The 21,005-nt window shown below is 40.0% G+C and overlaps 1 protein-coding gene across 3 annotated transcripts in view; it reads left to right on the top strand.

Moving 5' to 3' along the window:
* MYOF (myoferlin) overlaps window positions 1-21,005 on the top strand; it is a 78,256-nt gene that overhangs the window by 7,622 nt on the left and 49,629 nt on the right. For 2 of the 3 annotated variants that reach the window (XM_064144699.1, XM_064144698.1), the window contains exons 4-12: window positions 11,900-12,008; window positions 13,273-13,365; window positions 14,558-14,561; window positions 15,157-15,317; window positions 16,747-16,875; window positions 18,543-18,605; window positions 18,718-18,768; window positions 20,262-20,292; window positions 20,670-20,785. In XM_064144699.1, the coding sequence (XP_064000769.1) occupies window positions 11,900-12,008; window positions 13,273-13,365; window positions 14,558-14,561; window positions 15,157-15,317; window positions 16,747-16,875; window positions 18,543-18,605; window positions 18,718-18,768; window positions 20,262-20,292; window positions 20,670-20,785 (757 nt within the window). The remainder of the gene's footprint in view (window positions 1-11,899; window positions 12,009-13,272; window positions 13,366-14,557; window positions 14,562-15,156; window positions 15,318-16,746; window positions 16,876-18,542; window positions 18,606-18,717; window positions 18,769-20,261; window positions 20,293-20,669; window positions 20,786-21,005) is intronic. The other variant, XM_064144697.1, reaches the window with a different exon arrangement.

Genomic DNA, 21,005 nt, shown 5'->3' with positions numbered 1-21,005 from the left:
TTATGTACAGCCTCTATGTACCTAGAATTTGGTTCTGCATTTTACAAACGTGGGATCTAAGCCTGCAGATCTTTTGTGTGTGTTTTCATTTGTGAAAGAGAGGATAAAGGAAGGTTTTGTTTGTGCAATTGTTTGTTGAGTTCTAAGTGCTCTGGCAAAAACATCTAATTTTGACAAAAATATTTATGATCAATTTTAGAGACCTGAAGATAAATAGTATCTATATCTCTGTGTGCCTGGAAGACACAAGACAAAACCAGATTTATTTTAACCAAAATATTTATCTCTGTTTTTTGTACACATAGAGTAATTACAGCAGAAAAGAATGCAGAATGTGTTTTTTTAAACTGTTTTAAATCCTGTGGCTTCAGATGCTGAGAAAGGAGCCACCCTGAACTGAGGCTTCAATCTGTGTGTGAAAGGAGACAACATTATGAAATGTTTTAGAGTACTGAAATGCTGTCCATGTTCATGTTGGCACTTAAATATTTTTTGTAGGTTTATACTCTTACAGAATGGGAACATACAATAACTAAAACATACAAGTAATTCAGGTGTCTTACTTGACTAACTTCTAAGATAAATCTTTGTATTTTTCAACCTTTTTTTTTTTCCAATAAGACTAGATTTGATCCTGTGAAATGAATTGCTTGGATCTTTTGGCAGTAGCCATTGTAAAAAGTTATTGCTGTGAAAAATTAAAATGGTATTTATGGGAGCACCATAATTCAATGTACTCATATAAACTTTAGTAAAACTGGAGGGTCCTTTTTGTCTTTCTGGCCTGGACCTTGTGGTTCCTGCTGTATTTGTGATGGAACAACTATATAATGGAGATTCTTCACAAGTTTTATGTGGTCATAAACATAAAACAATAGAGATTTAAGAAAAAAATCAGCATTTGAGCTTTAATATCAGAACTGGAGGTGTGCAGGACACCTTAAAGCCATGCATGCTGATCATTTTGATGAAGATGATGTAAATTAACAGTTGAAATTATTAGCAACCTCTTATGTTTTGCATGCTATTTGTCATATCTCTTGTCACACACAAATAAACCCGGTCCCTAAAGTCAATTGCAGGAAAGGGTAAGGTCTTGGGTGGTGTCAGGCTAATCAGAAAGCTTTCTTTCAGTTAATCTACATCAAGGATAGTGTGTATTATTTTGTCTTGAAACATGTTTGTACTAAAGGCTCTGTCAGAGTCTTGGCATTCCTTCTTAACAGGCGTAACAAGATAAAGCTCTGTCAATGTGTTTAATCTTTAGTTAATCCATAGTGGTTAAGATCTTTTGCCTATATTCACTTAAATCATAGGATTTTTTTGTCTAAAAATGTAAATACATACCTTGGACAAACATCACTCAGAGATATTTTTTTTTTAATCTCTGAAAAAAAAAAATCTTATCCAAAATGAGGTGCCAGTTCACTGCTTCAGTCTGTAAAGTCCTAGATTTTCAACAAGGATCCATTTCTCTGCTGCACTCTGATGCCAAGTGTTGTTGCTATTTTGAGGAGGGAGCAAGATATCCCACCATATTCTTTCTTCTTCTTCTTTTTTTTTTTTTTCCTGGCAAATTTGGATATATTATGACACTGAAGTATGTCTACATTCACATTTATTGCTACTAGTCCACTTCCATTATTAGCTTTTCTTTACTACTTTGTGCCTTCTCCCAATTTGTGAATTTACATTTTTACAATATTCCCAACAGCTCTATTGTAAAATCACTTTGAGTGAAACCAATACCCTCAGATCTCTCATTCTTCAGATTCCTGTGGCTCAATAAATCAAGCATATAGTGCATGCCTCTGACTCCAGAGAAATCACAGAACTTGATATAGGAAAGCTTGCCAGTTATCAGAATGTTGTAGGGGATTTTATATCAGAAAAAAAGGTACTTATCTAAAGCCCCTAAAATGCTTCTCTGTGTAAGGCTGATGTTTTGGGTTTTTTTCAAATAGTATTTGTAAATATCATCTGGACTCATATTTGTAGCACTTAACTCCTAGCTTGTGCAAAAGCTTGTTTCTTTTGCTTGGGTCTATGCACTGGAAGTTGTCCACTTTGTACAATTTCAAAGATAAACTAATGTAATACTTTGGGGCTGCTATTACTTCTGAGAGCTATTTTATCAGTTTAAAAGAAGAGGGGGAGCAAAGTATTAATTTTTACACATAAATCTGATGCAGTTAACTGATCTTAAGTCTTGCAGAGGTAAAGGCTCATTATTTCAGAAACACAGTGTTAGCACTGTGCTTTTGGCATCAGCAGACTAAGAGGTGACATGATTAATGCTTATAAATATGTGCAGGGTGAGTGCCAGGGGGATGGAGCCAGCCTCTTCTCAGTGATATCCAGTGACAGGACAAGGGGCAATGGATGGATGTTGAGCCACAGGAGGTTCCATGTGAGCCTGACGAAGAATTTTTTCACTGTGAGGGTGACAGAGCACTGGAACAGGCTGTCCAGGGAGGTTGTGGAATCTTCCTCTCTGTAGATATTCAAGAACCATCTGGATGCATTCCAGTGTGATTTGGTATAGGTGATCCTGCTCTGGCAGGGGGGCTGGTGTAGATGATCTTTTGAGGTCCCTTCCAGCTCCTGACATTCTATGATTTTATGATTCTAATGAGTAGACCCATTGACTTGGGAGGTGTAAGTGGCATTTAAATTAAGTGGAATTTGAGTCTAACCAATAATCTTTTAGAGAGTCATGGGTTTAGATCTTTAAAGACTGGATTGAATTGGAGTTTTTTAATGTTCTGAATGTAGAGTGTGCATCTAGGGGACTGTGTCACCTGAGAGAGCACTGAGATGAATCTATGCCATGTCTTTGGCTTTATTTTCTTTCTTTTGCAGGAAAACAAGCAGTGGGGATTGCCATTGCTATTTTCAAGGTGGAGACAACATTCTGCCACAGTTGATCAAACATTCTGTCACAGTTCTTTGATACCGTGTGCAGAACAATGTGTTTCTCAGCCCCAACTCGCTCTGACTGCTCACTCACAAGCTCCGAGCAAGTTACATACTCTGCTATTCCATGCATTGTTCTGGAACAGTTGACTAATTCTGGGAACCTGGCCTGTTTCTGTAGCCACCTAAGAGATGGCTACAGAACACATACTCCCCTTTAAAACAACGTAGCAGAAGGTTGCAGTGTAACCCATGATTTGTTACATGTTTTTCATCCAGTCCTTTCTTATACTGGTGCAGGAGAAGGAGCGCAGTGAATGTTATCCTGTTTTTACACTTCACTCATTGCTTTGGCATGCTTCTGTAAATCAGACCTCAAAGAATGTTTGAGTATTTTTCCATTTATTTTTCCCTGGACATAGAACTTACTGCCTCATTTACAGGATCACTAAACTTTTCCAGATAAATTAAATGAGTTCTTGTCATGGTAAAAAGACAATCACTGGGAATGATAAGTAAAGCAAACCACACTGACATGTACACAAACAGATCACCACAGGAATAAGCCAAGGAGGACTCCTCTGGTCCATGCTTAGCTAGAATTTCCAGCATGAGGATGCTCAAAGAGACAACACGTCTGGTTTCTATTATGTCTAATATTGTGAGGAGAACAAGTTCAGATTTGCAGAACACAAATATTTTTATGCTATTTGAAGGAAAAAAAAATCTCAGTAAATCAGTTGTCCCTGTGAAGTTAAGAAAAAAAAAGTGCTAACAGGAAAGTACAGTCCTATTTGAATGAAGTGATTTTCATTCTTTTTAAAAGAGATTTGGAGTTATGTTTCCTCATGTTCCCTGCATAGTTAGTAACCTAGCAACACAGAGGAAAAACAGATTTGGCACACCCTTTTCTCAAGCAGAAAAATGTGGCCACAGATGAACAGTGCAGCAAATTATTTAAGAATGCTTATGAATTTTCCATAGTTAAATGATTCTAGATAGTCTGAATCCTCCTACACGTGACCTTTTTAAATGGTTTCTTTTCAATGTCAGTGGGCTTAAGCATAGTTGCAGGTCTTCCTTGCATGCATTGTATGTAAGGTTCGGTTTGGCCACATTTCAGTTTTAGGACTTTCTTGCCATGTATAAAATAGTATCTCTGCTTTGTTTCATTTTTAAAGTTTGCTCTTGCAAGGAGTATTACCAGATAAAGAAGATAAAAATAGTTGGTTTGCTCTTAATAGAAATTTTAAAACAGCATGAAGGTGGGTGTTTTGTCTTGTAGCAAGGAATCTATAATGGAGTCTATAGATTGAGTGCAGTAACTGTAATTGTAGTCTGCTGACGAGAATAAACCTCTGCCAAAATTAACCTTTAAAAATAGTAAGAATTTAAATCTTTAACTCTCACTGGGTTAAAAACCACAGGGCTTTCACCAGAAGCAGTAGGCAAGCAACCGAAGGATGTGATATGCTTAAGAATTCAGTATAAATAGATACCTTCAAACAAGGGAGTAGCAATAAAATGGTTGGTAGTGTGAGTTAGCATTTCCTGGTGCTGGATGGGTGTGAAGTTTCACTTGGTTATTTGAGTGGCTAACAGGAAGTGCTAACCACACCAGTAACGGATTAAATAGCTTTGGCACAAATGCAAGACTGTGTTTAGTAGTTGGTCACCAGTAGTTCACTGATTTCACACTGGTAAACCAAGCATTTCCTTTTGAGTAATGGAGGGGAAAATATCACAGACCTAGTACTGATAAGATACATTTGAAGAGGTTTAAAATCTGCTTCTAAATGTGTGGATTTTGCATTTGTCTTTGGTGCCTTATTCAGTGGTAGATCAGAATGTTTAAACTGCTCATGGCAGGTTTTCTGCTGTATTTCTGCAGAGTTTTAAAACCCCTGACTGACTGGGCACTATACATACACAAGTCTTAAGGATGGTCAGCAACACTCGTTTGCTCTTTACTGCTAAAGGAGCTGATGAGCAAAATATCAGAGTGTATTGAACTATTTTGAAAGCTGAAAATATCGTACTTGATGATATCAAGAAGCCAGAATTATCAAGAATTAAATGGGCAAATACTGTCTGCCGACGCAAGAGAAAGCAAGCTGAAATAGCTCTAACAAAGAGCAATGCACTTTGATGATGAGTAGCTTTTCATTAGCAAAGAGAAATGTCCTTTGATCAATTCAAGAGAGATGTTGAGGTGCTGGAATGTGTCCAGAGAAGGGCAATGAAGCTGGTGAAAGGCCTGGAACACAAACCCTATGAGGAGAGGCTGAGGGAGCTGGGGGTGTTTAGCCTGGAGAAGAGGAGGCTCAGGGGGGACCTCATTACTGTCTGCAACTACCTGAAGGGAGGTTGTAGCCAGGTGGAGGATGGTCTCTTCTCCCAGGCAACCAGCAATAGAACAAGGGGACACAGTCTCAAGTTGTGCTGGCGGAAGTACAGGCTGGATGTTAGGAGGAAGTTCTTCCCAGAGAGAGTGATTTGCCGTTGGAATGGGCAGGTGGTGGAGTCACCATCCCTGGAGGTGTTCAAGAAAAGACTGGATGAGGCACTTAGTGCAATGGTCTAAATAACTGGATAGGGCTGGGGGATGGGTTGGACTGGATGATCTTGGAGGTCTCTTCCAACCTGGTTGATTCTGTGATTCTATGATGAATAGGTGACAGGCAGTTTTTTCACTGGTGCTGGAGGGAAAGGACTCTTGTTCTATCACTGTTTACCTGTGAGAAGAGATCAGAGGCAGCCTCTCCACAATCCAGCTGGCGGCCAGTCACTAGTGGTGTCCCTCAGGGATCAGTGCTGGGCCCCATCCTCTTTAACATCTTCATAGATGATCTGGATGAGGGCATTGAGTCAGTCACCAGCAAGTTTGCAGATGACACCAAGCTGGGGGCAGATGTGACTGAGTTGGAGGGCAGAAGGGCTCTGCAGCGGGACCTTGACTGCCTGGACAGATGGGCAGAGTCCAATGGGATGGGGTTCAATAGCTCCAAGTGCAGGGTGCTGCACTTTGGCCACAACAACCCCATGCAGAGATACAGGCTGGGGTCGGAGTGGCTGGAGAGCAGCCAAACAGAGAGGGATCTGGGGGTGCTGATTGATACCCGCCTGAACATGAGCCAGCAGTGTGCCCAGGTGGCCAAGAGAGCCAGTGGCATCCTGGCCTGCATCAGGAGTGGTGTGGTCAGCAGGAGCAGGGAGGTCATTCTGCCCCTGTACTCTGCACTGGTCAGACCACACCTCGAGTACTGCGTTCAGTTCTGGGCCCCCCAGTTTAGGAAGGACATTGAGATGCTTGAGCGTGTCCAGAGAAGGGCGACGAGGCTGGGGAGAGGCCTCGAGCACAAGCCCTACGAGGAGAGGCTTAGGGAGCTGGGATTGTTTAGCCTGGAGAAGAGGAGGCTCAGGGGTGACCTTATTGCTGTCTACAACTACCTGAAGGGTGGTTGTGGCCAGGAGGAGGTTGCTCTCTTCTCTCAGGTGGCCAGCTCCAGAACAAGAGGACACAGCCTCAGGCTGCGCCAGGGGAAATTTCGGCTCGAGGTGAGGAGAAAGTTCTTCACTGAGAGAGTCATTGGGCACTGGAATGGGCTGCCTGGGGAGGTGGTGGAGTCGTCGTCCCTGGGGCAGTTCAAGGCAAGGTTGGATGTGGCACTTGGTGCCATGGTCTAGCCTTGGGCACTGTGGTAAAGGGTTGGACTTGATGATCTGTGAGGTCTCTTCCAACCTTGGTGATACTGATACTGTGATACTGTGACTCCTTGTCCCACTGAAAGTCACGACTTTTGAGGGAGATAGCATGCAGTCCTGCCTGGAGAGAGGGAAAAAAATTCTTTGGAAGAGCACTGCGACTTCCCAATAGTCCTGCAGAATACTGGGGCTATAGTTACATGTCAGAAGTGAGTACAGCAGCAGACCTTGCAGCAGAGGTTAAACGGCAATGAGCTGTTAATGGCTGTGGTGTTACAACAACAGCTGCTACTATCTGATCTTACCCAACTTAGTCCCAAAGATTAGAGACTTGAGAGAATCGTCTCTGGAAAAAAAACAAAGATGAGACCTAGTAATGTCCTTTAGACATTCCTTGTTTTAAAAATATTACTTCAGACATAATTGTGTGGTCAAAACCATACTGGACATAGAATCACAGAATGGTTTAGGTTGGAAGGGACCCAAAAGATCATCTAAAGGCCTCATTTAATCTAGCTTTGAACATCTCCATGGAAGGAGCATCCACAACCTTGCTAGGCAACCTGTTCCTGTGTTTCACCACCCTCACTGTAAAGGGCTTCCTAACATCTAGTTTAAATCTCCCCTCTGCCAGTTTAAATCCATTACTCCTCATCCTGTCATTACATGACCTTGTAAATAGCCGTCCTGTAGGCTGCCTTCAGGTCTCTTCAAAGCCTTCTCTTCTCCAGACTGAAGAGCTCCAACTCTTGTAGCCTGTCCTTGTAGGAGAGGTGCTCCAGCCCTCTGATCAACTTTGTGCCCCTCCTCTGGACTCACTCCAACAGTTCGATGACCTTCTTGTGTTGGGGGCTCCAGAGCTGTACACAGTACTCCCGGTGGGGCCTGATGAGAGCAAAGGGGGAGAATCCCCTCCCTTGCCCTGCTGGCCACACTTCTCTTGATGCAGCTCAGGACATGGGTAGTTGTCTGGGCTGCACATGCACGCTGCCAGTCATGTTGAGCTTTTCATCAACCCAGACCCCAGGTCCTTTTCCTCAGGGCTGCTCTCCAGCCATTCGCCACCCAGCCTGTATTTGTGCTTGGGATTGCACTGACCCAGACGCAGGACCTTACACTTGGCCTTGTTGAATTTCATGAGGTTGGCCTGGGCCCACCTCTCCAGCCTGTCCAGGTCCCTCTGGATGGCATCCCTCTACCAAGTTGACTGTGCCACACAGCTTGGTGTCATCTGGTGCACTCGATTCCTCTGTCCATGTTGCTGACAAAGATGTTAAACAGCACTGGTCCCAGCATTGACCCCTGAGGGAGGCCACTTGTCACTGGTCTCCAGGTGGACATTGTGCCATTGATCACCACTCTCTGTGTGTGATCCAGCCAATTCCTTATCCAGAGAGTGGTCCACCTATCAAGTCTGTGTTTTTCCAATTTGGTGACCAGGATGTCATGTGGGACAGAGCCAAATGCCTTAGGTCCAGGTAGATGATGTCAGTTGCTCTTCCCTTGTCCACTGTTGCTGTGACTTCATCATAAAAAGCCACTAAATTCATCAGGCATGATTTGTCCTTGGTGGAGCTATTCTGGTTACCACCAATCACCTCCTCTTTGTTTTCCATTCGCCTTAGCAGAGCCTTCAGGAGGATCTGCTCCATGATCTTGCAAGGCACAGAGGTGAGACTGACATGGTCCTGGGCAACCTGTTGTAGCTGATTCTACTTGAGCAGAAGGGTTGGACTGAGTGATCTTGAGTGGTCCCTTCCTACCACATCAGTTTTATGGTTCTGCTAAGAGAGGGACAGAATAGGCCAAATCCAGTGAACAGAACCATTTTGGGGGAAGGCAAAAGACTAACTACCTAGAGCATAGAATTTGACTAAAGCTTAGAAGTAGACTAAGATAGTATATAGGCTGAATACTAAATGTCTCACTCTTGCTAAAGTGGAGAAGGACTGAAGATTCAAGTGGCTCAAACTGTAAAGGAGGAGGGAACAAAGGACTTCAGAGGCAACTAGTGGCAAGTAGTCTGTGTAACTGATTCCCTCTTCAGTCTTCTGAAGGTGATCAGAATTTTAAAAAACAATTGCTATGTATTCATGTTTATTTGCACGGACAGATAAGGATGTAGAAATAGAAATCTACACTGGAAAATTTCAAAAGCACTGCTGTTGAACAGCTTATCTTGAGTAATGTCACCTGATAGGGTGTGGTTGCTGAAACGGTCATATGGATGATTTGAGACTGGATGACTTCTGCATTGAAGATATTTTTGAAGTTAATGTAAATCACTCCAGCTCATATCAAATCAAAATCACAAGTCTATAATGTTTTTTTTTTTTTTTCACTAAATATGCATAGGAACAGACTAGCTCGTTGTGGGCAGTCTTTTTGTGTTTCTTCTTTCTTAACCTCAAACTGTCTATGTTTATCTCTTGTTATTCTCAAATGAGGTTTAGTCACAACTGAAGGATTTGGGAAAAATAAGAATATTTGGAATTGAAAGGTTTTATTGACTAACTTTAGATTAAAGGAAGAAGAGTGAAGAGGCTTTGATTTTTTTTTCAGTATATATTTGTGTAAATGGAGTTCAAGCGTTTTTTCCTTCCAAATGTAGGAATGGTTTCCTGTTTGCTTATGTTATGCTTGCTTTCAGAGCTATTACCAGGTTACAAGCCTGTGTAATAAAGAGAAAAATGCATTGAGCTGCCCAATATCTTTATCTCTTGATTACTTGGAAATTTGCAGTCATTATGGAATTAATCCTTTTTGCTCTACTTTGACTGTTGAGTAGTATCAGTGTCTGTCTGCATGACAGCTGCTCTTTACATAGAAAAGTTCTGTCAAATATCAAGGGAGACAGTCTTTTTGGTGTTGTATTGTCAGACTTGCTTGATTTCCATGCAGCACCACTTCTTGGAACATTAAAGCCATAAGGGAAAATAGAAAGCCTCTTTCTGTTTGAGAGAACAACTGTTGATGTTTCCTGAGCTAAACAGACATTGCTGTTTAGTGACCAGATTTGCCACATCTAATCACAAGCAATGTCAAACAATACTACAGTTGTAAGGATAAATAAGACCACAGCTTGTGTATCTGATGTTCTAAATCTAGGTTTGTCTTTTGTGTTAAATGCAATTGTGATTCTGTAACAGGAGAAAATGCTTCTTAGGCTCCCTAAAGTTGAGAAGTGTGTTGATTCAGTGTGTCAGCTGAAGTCAAGTTCTGTGTGACAATTTGTAAACAATTTAAATGTGCCTAATCTAATAGTCACTGAAATAACTAGGTTTATATCCATCCTTTTTTAAAAGGAGACAGGGTCAAGACTACAATACAGAATCCAGGTGTTTGTTCAGTGAAGAAAGGCAGGTGTTAGAAATGGCATCAGACCAGAGGTGAAAGGGTTGGGTAGTAAGTCAAAATTGTCAAAAAGATGACTGGAATTTGGAGGAGTGAGATGAACTGGGAGAGCAGAGGTGGCTGAGGAAGTGAGAGCACCAAAGTAATCCCAATAGGTCGTTCAAAAAGAAAGTGTAGTTAGTTTTTGTGATCAGTTGACAAAACAAGTTTTAATGTGTAATACCTAGAATGTGTATTTACAGGAAAAGAATGCTTTCTACTCACCTATCCTAAGGTACTTTGCTAAAATAAAGTATACTCTAGTGACATAGTACCTGAGGATAGCTATAATAGTGTTCTTGCTCCATGTAAAAAAATGCCTGTGCATCTTTAGCTTCTCCTTTGAAAAACACTGTGATCCATTTAAAGGGACCTCAGTTAAGTTCTCCACATACAGATCTTTTTTCCACTTTGGCAGCAAAGCTGGTGTTTTGTTTGTCAAACTTGTTCTTTGTAATATTTACAGGGTGAAATTATCTTGTTGGTTTTGGGTTTTTTTTTCAAGGGAAAAAAAATCTCAGTTATTCCAATAATCCACTTCATTATGGGAGTAAACTGTTATTACATACCATGAGAATAAAATACAGTGCCAAGTATCATGAAACCATTTGGAGACTTTGCCTAAAAGAAGTTTCTCAGCTTAAAAGCGCATGTAGTTTTCACTTTTTTGGGAAGAGGTTAGGGCTGACAAATGCAGCCTGAAAGTAGGCAGAAGTAGCTCAGGAGCATCTACTGCATAATGTCTGATCTCCTGGGGAGCTTCCTTTGTTAGGATTCTCTAGAGCCATATTAAAACATTCTGAGAATTTAGAGGCAAAGATGCAGCTTATTCCAAAATGTACAGTATAGGCAAGAAGATTAATTTTATGAAGCCTCTAGTAAACTCATTGACTGCATTTGTTCTGTTTCATTATATTCATTACAGAGATGTGTGTATGTCTTTTTGTCTCTCTGTGTAGTAGAACAGCTGTGGTATGTAGTTTTTATACTGGATTGCTCATCTGAGTGCTTGCAAAGCTATGTAAGGAAATAACGTGTTATATTTGATATTCTATCAGTTGTAATCCCATTCTTGAAACAAGTAAAGTGACTGATCAGGCCACACCTTGAGTACTGTGTCCAGTTCTGGGCCCCTCAATTCAAGAGAGATGTTGAGGTGCTGGAACATGTCCAAAGAAGGGCAACAAAGCTGGTGAGGGGCCTGGAACACAAACCCTATGAGGAGAGGCTGAGGCAGCTGGGGTTGTTTAGCCTGGAGAAGAGGAGGCTCAGGGGAGACCTCATTGCTGTCTGCAACTACCTGAAGGGACATTGTAGCCAGGTGGGGGTTGGCCTCTTCTCCCAGGCAACCAGCAATAGAACAAGGGGACACAGTCTCAAGTTGTGCCGGGGGAAGTATAGGCTGGATGTTAGGAGAAAGTTCTTCCCAGAGAGAGTGATTTGCCATTGGAATGGGCTGCCCAGGGAGGTGGAGTCGCCGTCCTTGGAGGTGTTCAAGAAAAGACTGGATGAGGCACTTGGTGCCATGGTCTATTTGACTGGATAGGGCTGTGTGCTAGGTTGGACTGGATGATCTTGGAGGTCTCTTCTAACCTGGTTGATTTTATGATTATTTTCAAAAGTAGACATAAATTCTATTAGCCTGTTAACCTTTTTTAGGTTAAAGTTGTGTCTTAAATAAAGGACACCAGCACATCTAAGTGAAGTGAAACAGAAAATACAAATTGTCAGTACACAATCATTAGATAACATTTACCGTGATCTTTTTTTCTCTTAGGTTTTCAAGTCATGGCTGGAGTTACTTGGTTGACTAACAGGCATGAGCAGAGGCAGCTTCTGTTTGATGTGTACTTACCCTCTGATAATATTTTTTTCTTTCTTTCAGATTAATTGGCAGTGCCTCCGTAGCACTTAAGGATCTTGTAGGTAACCAAAGCAGGTCTTTTCCCTTCAAATTGGTACCTCTGCTAAATGAAAGAGGACAAGAAACCGGAGTGAGTGGCTTATATTTCCTTATTTTACTGTATTCTTCACCAAAATTCTTTAACAACAGGGTTAACAGTGAAACAAAAATATTTTCAACTTACTTTAACTTTATAAATAAAATGCTTGAGATTCATGGCAAAAACTCCAGACACAGGAGGTTTGTAAGAAGGTCTGATTGTATCTATACCATCTGAGTTTGTTTAGTAGCCTTTAAAGTTTCATCAATTGTTTTCTGTGTATATATTATGTATTTGTATATATGTGTTATAAATATTATGGGCTCCAGGGTATGCATGGAAATCAGCCTTATGTTGAAAAAGAGCATTTTCCTAGGCACCAGATGGGCTTCCCATATGCATTTTTTTTTCTGTATTCTTTCTAGTATCCACATGTATCATAACACTGATTCTAGAAAGCACGTAATCATGTAGATGCTCACTGCCAGCTCAGTTCAGAAAGTTGAACAAGATTTTGCTTCACTTGGTTTACCATATGTTTAACACTTATCAACTGGTTGTTAACTTGGTTATTAATTAAGTAGTTTCAGGAACTGGGACTTTTCAGTATTTGTACAGTCTACCTATTGAGGCACTTCATAAGAATAAGAATTTTAGGGGTAATTTCAGTATCTCATCAGCTGTAGTTTAATGTTGTGGTTAGTTGGTCACAGGGTTGGGCTTTTTTTGCTGACTCCTTCTGTTACCATGGCAACTAGGAATAAAACTGGTTTGTTTAATAATCCAAAACCACAGTCAAGCTCAAGCAACATAATTCTATAATTGGAATGGAAAATGACATCATGTTTTTCTTCCAGGATGGTGGCATGAAAAAGCAACTAGAAGAGACAGGATATATTGCTTACAGTTGAGACTGGCTATGTTGTTGATCAGATAGTGTTATTTATCACTGCCTTTGTTATTCCATCTGCAAATTAGAATGCTGCTTAGCCTGCCATGAGTATTGTGGAACTAAGTAAATTTAAATTTGTAGAACATCTTGTATGCTTCTCTTATGACAGATGTTTCTAAATATAAGTACAGTTATTTCTTTTATTAGCTATTATTTTAGAGCCTCTATCATTAGCTACAAGTTGTGCAATCTTTGTATGTATAGCTTAACAACAGTTTATTAATTTACCAATAGCTGGAATTTTATTAGAAACTGTGCTATGACTATAGTTAACTGTTCATGTACACTGCTAGAACAACTTACTGCTTTAAATCAACTGTTGTCAGTATTGTGTGCTACATAAAAACATGCATATCTCTATAGGCAACAATTGATTTGGTGGTAGGATATGAACCACCAGCTGGACCTGCAAATCCAAATGATCCAGGGGGGACCAGTATCCAGGAAGGTATTCCAGTCTTTTCTCAGAACATTATTTTAAAAGGTTGTGGAAATATTTAAGGTAGAGCAAGAAAATGATTCAACAGCATTGTTCATCAGAAAATAATGTAACCAGAGGCAAGCATGTTAAGCTTGCCAGATAGTGATGATTCAGAACTACAGTGAGATTAAAAAATGGCATTTCCAGATGTAAAATGGTTGTTAGCTTCATTTTCTCTTGTGGAATCATGTTAGGAAAGAATGATGCTGCTTAAAAGCTTTTCAAAATGGCTTTTGTTTAGAAAATAAAGGTGCTCAAATGATCAAAGAAGTGACAGCTTTACTGTAATGCTAAGGCTAACCCAAAAGCAGGGAAATACAATTCTTTGAAAAGCATATTTCATTACTTTCAATATCAAGGAGCTTTGTGAAAAGATTTTCTTAAACCATTATACTGTAGAATAAATAAGTTTTGAAAGATGTGGTTGTATCATCCATTAGGCTTGATGTTTGACTAGCCTGTTGAGGTACTGTAATCAGTAGGGAATATTATTTGGTCCTATTGTGTCCTATTAATCAGACTTTTGCTGAGAGTGTTTTTGAAATCCTCTGGTTTTCCAGACAGCTATAAAAACTGTCAAGTAACAAATTTTTTGCATTTGACAGACAAATAATTACCCTAATATCCAGACTGTGTTTGTGCAGAATAAAAGTAAATGTAGTAAAAGTTGTATTTTTGAGGCGCAATAAATCAGTTTGACCATTATATGCTGATAATGTAAGAAAGAAAAAGTTGGCATGAGGAGTATTCTGGAGGTGAATTATGATTCCACTGATTTTTATTTCTCTGAGAGGTTTGATTGGGAAGTGCAAAGATAGATAGTGCAAATGCAAAAGCTTTGTGTTTAGTTACTGCACTATGAAATAGTTAAATAGAAATGTGGACTTGAAGGCTTTAAAAACAAACTGACTTAAATTATTTTAGAAATGTACTTGACCTATAGCATAATACAGGTAAAATAAAGCATGACAGGTTTTTAGCTAGTGTCCAGCAATTGCATGAGAATTTTTTTAGTGCAAGTAATCAAACACACCTTAGTTATTGTAAATAACTATTTCCCATGAAATTAAATCACCTTCCCATCTGAGATTGCTACAGCTCAGTCAGTGTGTGTAATCAACCAGTTGCCTGGGTCCATCCAGGCAGATGGATTTTGAAAGCTGTTAGGGAGGTGGGGTGTTCTGCTTAAGAAATACATGGTATGAGAATCTCTGGGGCTTGTCTCTTACAAGGGTCATTGCAGGCTTCGTTGTGCAAAGCAGTCCTCATCCTGTGTTGGCAAACTAATTCAGAAAGTTAGCAAACATTCTGTTAATGCTAACCATCAGAGACACAGCTTGTTCTTCCATTAGATTTTGACATAGTCACCGTCCTTCAGTTAAGAAGAGAAGCTGGAATCACAAGGGAGTGACAGACTTCTGTGGTCTAAATATTTATGGATCCTGTTTTGCAGTCACATCTGGTGTACTGTGAATTAGGCTGGTGATGATAGCAGCTGAGTTTTACTTTCCTAAAACTTCAGTTAGCTGGTTCCAAAGAGTGTATGGAAATTGTGTTAGATACTGTGCATGCTGAAGAGGGACAGATCTACAGTTAATTCAACTGGGATATATATTTGTTACTAGGCAGGTTAAAAGTGCTAGCTTTCAAAAGGAGTTGGAAGCATGCGGTTAGCAAAAAAAGGTGTTGAAATGAGGTAATGGTATAATTTTAATGGATGCCTTGAATATTTGCATATTAACTGCACTGTTTTCTTACTATCCGAGATGGAGAAGATGATGGAGGTTATGAGGATGGCTTGGATGGTCCAGTTGCTGGTATCACACCAGCAGTTCCAAGTGGCACGAAGGAAGGTCAGCTAACTAAACGTATCTCCAAAGGGAAGAAAACACGGAGGATCCTTTCTAACAAACCACAAGATTTCCAGGTAGCAGATTTATTAAATGGTGCATGTTCTTTTTTCTGCCTGGTATGGCATTGCACCTTTCACACAGCCTGAGCCTAGTTGGAGGCCTGCAACTAATGGAGTCCCACAGGGTCAGTACTGGGACCAGTTCTGTTAAGTGACCTGGATGAAGGCTCAGAGTGCACTGTCAGCAGGTTTGCTGATGACACCAAACTGGGTGGAGTAGCTGACACAGCTGAAGGTTGTGCTGCAATTCAGCAGGACTTGGACAGGCAGGAAGAAATTTAATGAAATTCAACAAAAGCAAGTGTAGAGTCTTGCACCTGGGAAAGAACAACCTCTGGTATCAGTATAGATTGGGGACTGACTTGTTGGAAGGCAGAGAAGGGGAGAAGGTTCTGGGGATGGGTTGACCATGAGCCAGCAGTGTGCTTTTGTGGCCAGGAGGGACAATGCCATTCTAGGGCATATTAAAAGGGATGTGGCTAGTAAGTTGAGAGTGGTTTTCCTGCCCCTCTATGCTGTCCTAGTGAGGCTGCATCCGGAGTACCATGTCCAGTTGTGGGCCCCTCAGTTCAAGAGGGACATAGAACTGCTTGAGTGAGTCCAGCGCAAAGACACAAAGATGATTAAGGGAATGAAACATCTCTCTTACAAGGAGAGACTGAGGGAGCTGGGGCTCTTTAGCTTAGAGGAGACTGAGAGGTGACCTCAGCAATGTTTATAAATATGTAAAGGGTGAGTGCCAGGAGGATGGAGCCAGGTGATGCCTGATGACAGGACAAGGGGCAGTGGTTGGAAGTTGAGGCATAGGAAGCTTCATGTAAACATGAGGATGATTTTTTTTCACTGTGAGGGTGATGGAACACTGGAACAGGCTGCCCAGGGGTCTGTGGAGTCTCCCTCTCTGGACTTATTAAAATCCCTCTGGATATGTTCCTATATGGTCCAGTACAGGAGATCCTGCTCTGGCAGGGGGATTGGACTAGATGATCACTTCCTGCCCCTGACATTCTGTGATTCTGTAATGCACTGTGGAGACAATTAGCCTCTTCATCTGAAAGCCTGTATTTCAAAAGTATTCTTCAGCTTTGCCTATAATGGAGACATCCAGTTTTACATGTTCTGGCTGAAATCTAGATGAACCTTATTTGTATAGTTTTATAGCTTTCAAACTACAGTAGCAGCTTTAAAAATAAGTATTAAAAGCAAGTAAAAAAAAAAAGAATAAAATAATCATGCCCAACTTCTTATGTAAAATTCACCTGAAATTATACTTGCTGTCATAATTAAGTTTGAAAAGTCTGTCCACTGCTTATCTGCCAGCTACTTCAGATGTCATCTGAGTTTCTTGGTGGCATAGGAAGAAATTGTCATCAGGAGGACAGCTAACATATTAAATGAGTTACTACAAATACTTGAATTTTTTGTTTTTAATTCTCTTTTTTAGGTTCGTGTTAGGGTCATTGAAGGTCGCCAGTTGCCTGGAAATAACATAAAACCAGTAGTGAAAGTGCACGTTTGTGGTCAGACACACCGAACAAGAATCAAAAGAGGAAACAACCCCTATTTTGATGAAGTAAGTGATGTAGTATCAGTGTAACAGAAATGCTGATGTTATCAAATGTAGAAAAATAGTTAGTACAGCTTTTGTTATGATTAATTAATAAGAATTTAAGAATTTGCTAATACTTAAGGGTAATTATGACTAATGTGATGTATTTTGCAGGAGTATTTTACAGTTCCAAGTCCCTTTTTTCATGTATTCACATCACTAACCACAACTCTATTGCTCTCAGTCTTAGAAGATAAAGCTATCTGTCTTAGAAGATAAAGCTATCTGAAGGGAAGTCAAACTTCAGATGAGATCTAGGGACCATGTTCCTTGGTACAGTTGGCCATGTTACATAATAATGAATTTGAGTAGTTGAGTGCAGGTCATAAATTCACAGAAAAAATAATTATGAATCACTGTAGTCATCTGCAGTGTGTGTGGATGAGCTTTCAGTGCAGTGCTTTGAGTCAATAAAATTGCCACATAGAATCTGGGAATGTCATTACCTTGCTACCCATGATTTGCAAAAGCACAACTGGATTGCTTTGCTCAGACAGGGATCTGTAGATTAAGCAAACTAAAATACAGAAGAGAATCCAAAGCCATGTAAAGGTAGGATACATGATCCCATATCTGGAAGACTGTTGTTGCAAATATTAAGCTTATTAGAGATAATGCTAATTCTCGTTATCTGAACATGTGGGAAATTCAAAGGCTTTGAAATTTGGTGGCAAGCATGTCTGACACATGTAGGCAAAACTAAGGAAAGCTAAGGATTCAAGCTAGACTTAGACGAAGCATTAGGAAGAAATCTTTCTCCATGGCAAGGCACTGGAACAGATTGCTCAGAGAAACTGTGGAGGCTCCAACCCTGGAACTGTTCAAGGCCAGGTTGGGTAGGACCTTGGACAACATGGCCTAGTAGGAGGTGTGCTTGCCCATGGCTGGGGGATTGGAACTAAATGATCAGGCTCTTCTTGGTGATGCCCAGTGACAGGACAAGGGACAGTAGGTGGAATTTGAGGCATAGGAAGTTTAATGTAAACTTGGAAAGAGTTTTTTCACTGTGGGAGTGACAGAACATTGGAACAGGTTTCCAGGGAGTTTGTGGAGTCTTCCTCTCTGGAGATATTCAAAACTGCCTGGATGTGTTCTTGTGTGATCTGGTATAGGTGATCCTGCTCTGCAGGGGGGGTGGACTGGATGATCTTTTGCAGTCCCTTCTAGCCCCTAAACTTCTGTGATCTTTAAGATCTCTGCCAACCCAAAGCATTCTGTAATTGCAAGCACTATACCCACTAGGCCTAATAAGACATTTTTGACATCTGAACCAGAGATAGCTAGAAGATGATTGAATGTCTTGGAACATGAACAAAGTATTTCCTCTGAGGCAAATGTGAAATGCAGAGCAAGGGCAGTGCTGAAAGTCTGCTGCACAGCTACTCTTACTGTGTTCATTCAAATGGAAGCTCTGACTGTCTTTTGTTTATTTTGTACTATGTTTAATTTACTAAATGTAGTTTTTTATGCTGTACTAAATTACCATATAGTGCATCCAGCAAGGGGGCAGAGTAAACGTACTGTAGCAGGTACGCTTCAGAAACCTCTTAAGAGTGCTCTTGCATTTTCTATTGGGAGAATGATGTGCTTGTCATTTTAAGATAGTTTGCTGTTTGTTTTTACCTTAACAGATATTTTTCTACAATGTCCACATGACTCCTTCAGAATTGCTTGATGAAACAGTTAGCATTCGGGTAAGAAAAAACAGTGCATGTTCAAAAGGCTGCCAGATGCATGTAGCATTTTATGGCTGTTTCACTGTGATGTTTTGGAATATTTCTGCTTCATGCTTGTCTGTCTCTTTAGGTGTATGACTCTTACTCTCTGCGAGCAGACTGTCTGATGGGAGAATTTAAGGTGTGTATGGAACAACTTTTATATCTTGACTAAATAAAATCAAGTAAAATTTTTAAGTACTTGTTTAAAATATTAACCAAGTAAAATTTTTAAGTACTTGTTTAAAATATTAACCATTGTACTGCTTTAGCATGGAAGTAGAATTGCCCAATAATGTCTTGCTTTATCATGCTAGAGGGCATTTGCTCAAAACACTAGCATGGTTTTCTCATATGAGTAGAAAATAATTGCTAAAGAATATTGCATTATGGTTTTTTGCCTTGAAATTTATTGTGATGGGGATAGGGTTTGAAGAGGTAAATTTATTAGGTAGCTGACAGGCAGAATAGTGATATGTATGGTGGCATGAACATACACAGTCACAAGTGGTGTGGAAAGGCATGCCCTTGGTCAGAAGTTTAAGTAAAAAAAATGGTGGAAAATTCTCTTACTTAAAGTAATCTCTGTGGTTCTAATGATACTAGTGAGATTGTTTGTATTTGCATTTCTTAAACTAAATATTGGGAGTAAACACGTGGCTGTTGAAGCTGTTCCTAAAGCAGTACAAAGAACTCATATGACAGCTTCTGAGATTCCCTATAAAAACATTTCCAATATCAATGTTGGCTGTGTTTACTCTTTGCTTATTTTGTGCTGCATAAATTCAGCAAGTCTATGCTGCTTCTGTTACAAAGCTGGTTGGCTTTGCTTCTCTCCACTTATTATCTGTGTAATTTCTACTCATTCAGACAGTGAGTGATATATTGCTCTGTGGAGGATTGATCATTCACTAAGCATGTGACAGCTAAGCATGTGACAGCATGTCATTTAGGCTATTTTGTATTCCTGCAGGCACACATTCCAGGAGAAAACCCCAAGGGTTTAGAAAATCACCCTCTCACTTTACCTGAAAGGAGTACTAGCCCTAATTACCATAAACAAACATGCTTACCTTCCAGAACCCGTTTGAAATCTGACACGACTAATACAGTTGCGCTACATGTGCAATCGTGTCCAGCTTTGACACTGTAAAGGAGAAAATTACCCATCATCATCATCATAAAAGGAAAAGGAAGTTATTCATTAAAAAACAAGCTTCATTTCTGGAGCTGAAGGATGAGATATTGAGCAGGAAATAGAAACAAAAGACTTCTGAAAGGCTTGTTTGAACATAAAATAATGGGGGAGCACAGGGAACTCAAGAAGCAGTAAGCTAGCCATATCTTCTTTCTCTGGTAACTAAAAAAGCCTGGGGTTTGATGAAAGAAGTAACTAACTACAACTCTTAATTCTTTTCTTGCATTTTTTTCTTGGCTGCTGTATCTATTAAAAATCCATAAATTTTCAATGTAAGGTATTTTCTGTTTCTCCTCCCAAGAATACGCTATGTAAACTACCTTTTGTTTGTGACAAGAGAACAATGTAGCAGTAGTACTGAAAAACTGGAGGGGTTGCCCTAGCTTTTTTCTGTTTTGGTAGGTCTTCAAAAGTAATGTCTTTGTTCTTTATTTCAGATTGACATTGGCTATATTTATGATGAGCCTGGTAAGTAACAGCTACTTCAAAGCTTCATTCTATCTTGAAACTTGAGTTGAAACATTTCATGAAAGAAGAATGTTAATGGAAAGTTGTTTGAGATTGCTGCTTTAAGTACTAACTTGAAAAAGAATCCAGCAGTATCTAACTCCTTTCAGTGGTTTTGAGATGAAGTACAAGCACCTAAGACTTGGATACTAATTCTGGTATGAAAAGCCTAAAATGTGAAATATAATGTAAAAGCATTTGGTAATTATATCTCTGAATTAGTGTGTCACAACGTTTTAATGCCACTAGATTTGGGGTTGGTTTTGGAGCTAGTTTTGTTTGATTTCTGCTGTTTTGTAATAGGTATTACTGGGTGTGTGCTCTTTGTTTTATTTTAGGTCACGCAGTCATGAGAAAATGGCTTTTGCTGAGTAATCCTGAAGATACAAATTCTGGAGCTAAAGGCTATATCAAAGTCAGCATGTTTGTCCTGGGAACTGGAGATGAACCCCCAGTAAGTTTCTCTTAAATGTTTTTCTTCCCCTCTCCACTCCAAGTTCCCCCAACATTCTTTAAATGCACTTGTAGTTCACCCTGTGAGTCATATCTCAAAGTAAAACAGTATTTACAAGTTGTTTCAAGAGCATTCACTACTACAAAGTAACTCAAAGCTTATTTTGTTATTCTGACCAATTAAGCAACCTCTGGACCAGCTCTGAGTGTATTGATTCATA

The sequence above is a fragment of the Pogoniulus pusillus genome, chromosome 6, assembly GCF_015220805.1.
Source record: "Pogoniulus pusillus isolate bPogPus1 chromosome 6, bPogPus1.pri, whole genome shotgun sequence".
NCBI classification, from domain to species: domain Eukaryota; kingdom Metazoa; phylum Chordata; class Aves; order Piciformes; family Lybiidae; genus Pogoniulus; species Pogoniulus pusillus.
Note: the sequence above shows the minus strand (reverse complement) of the source record. Positions and strands in the feature narration are given on the sequence as shown.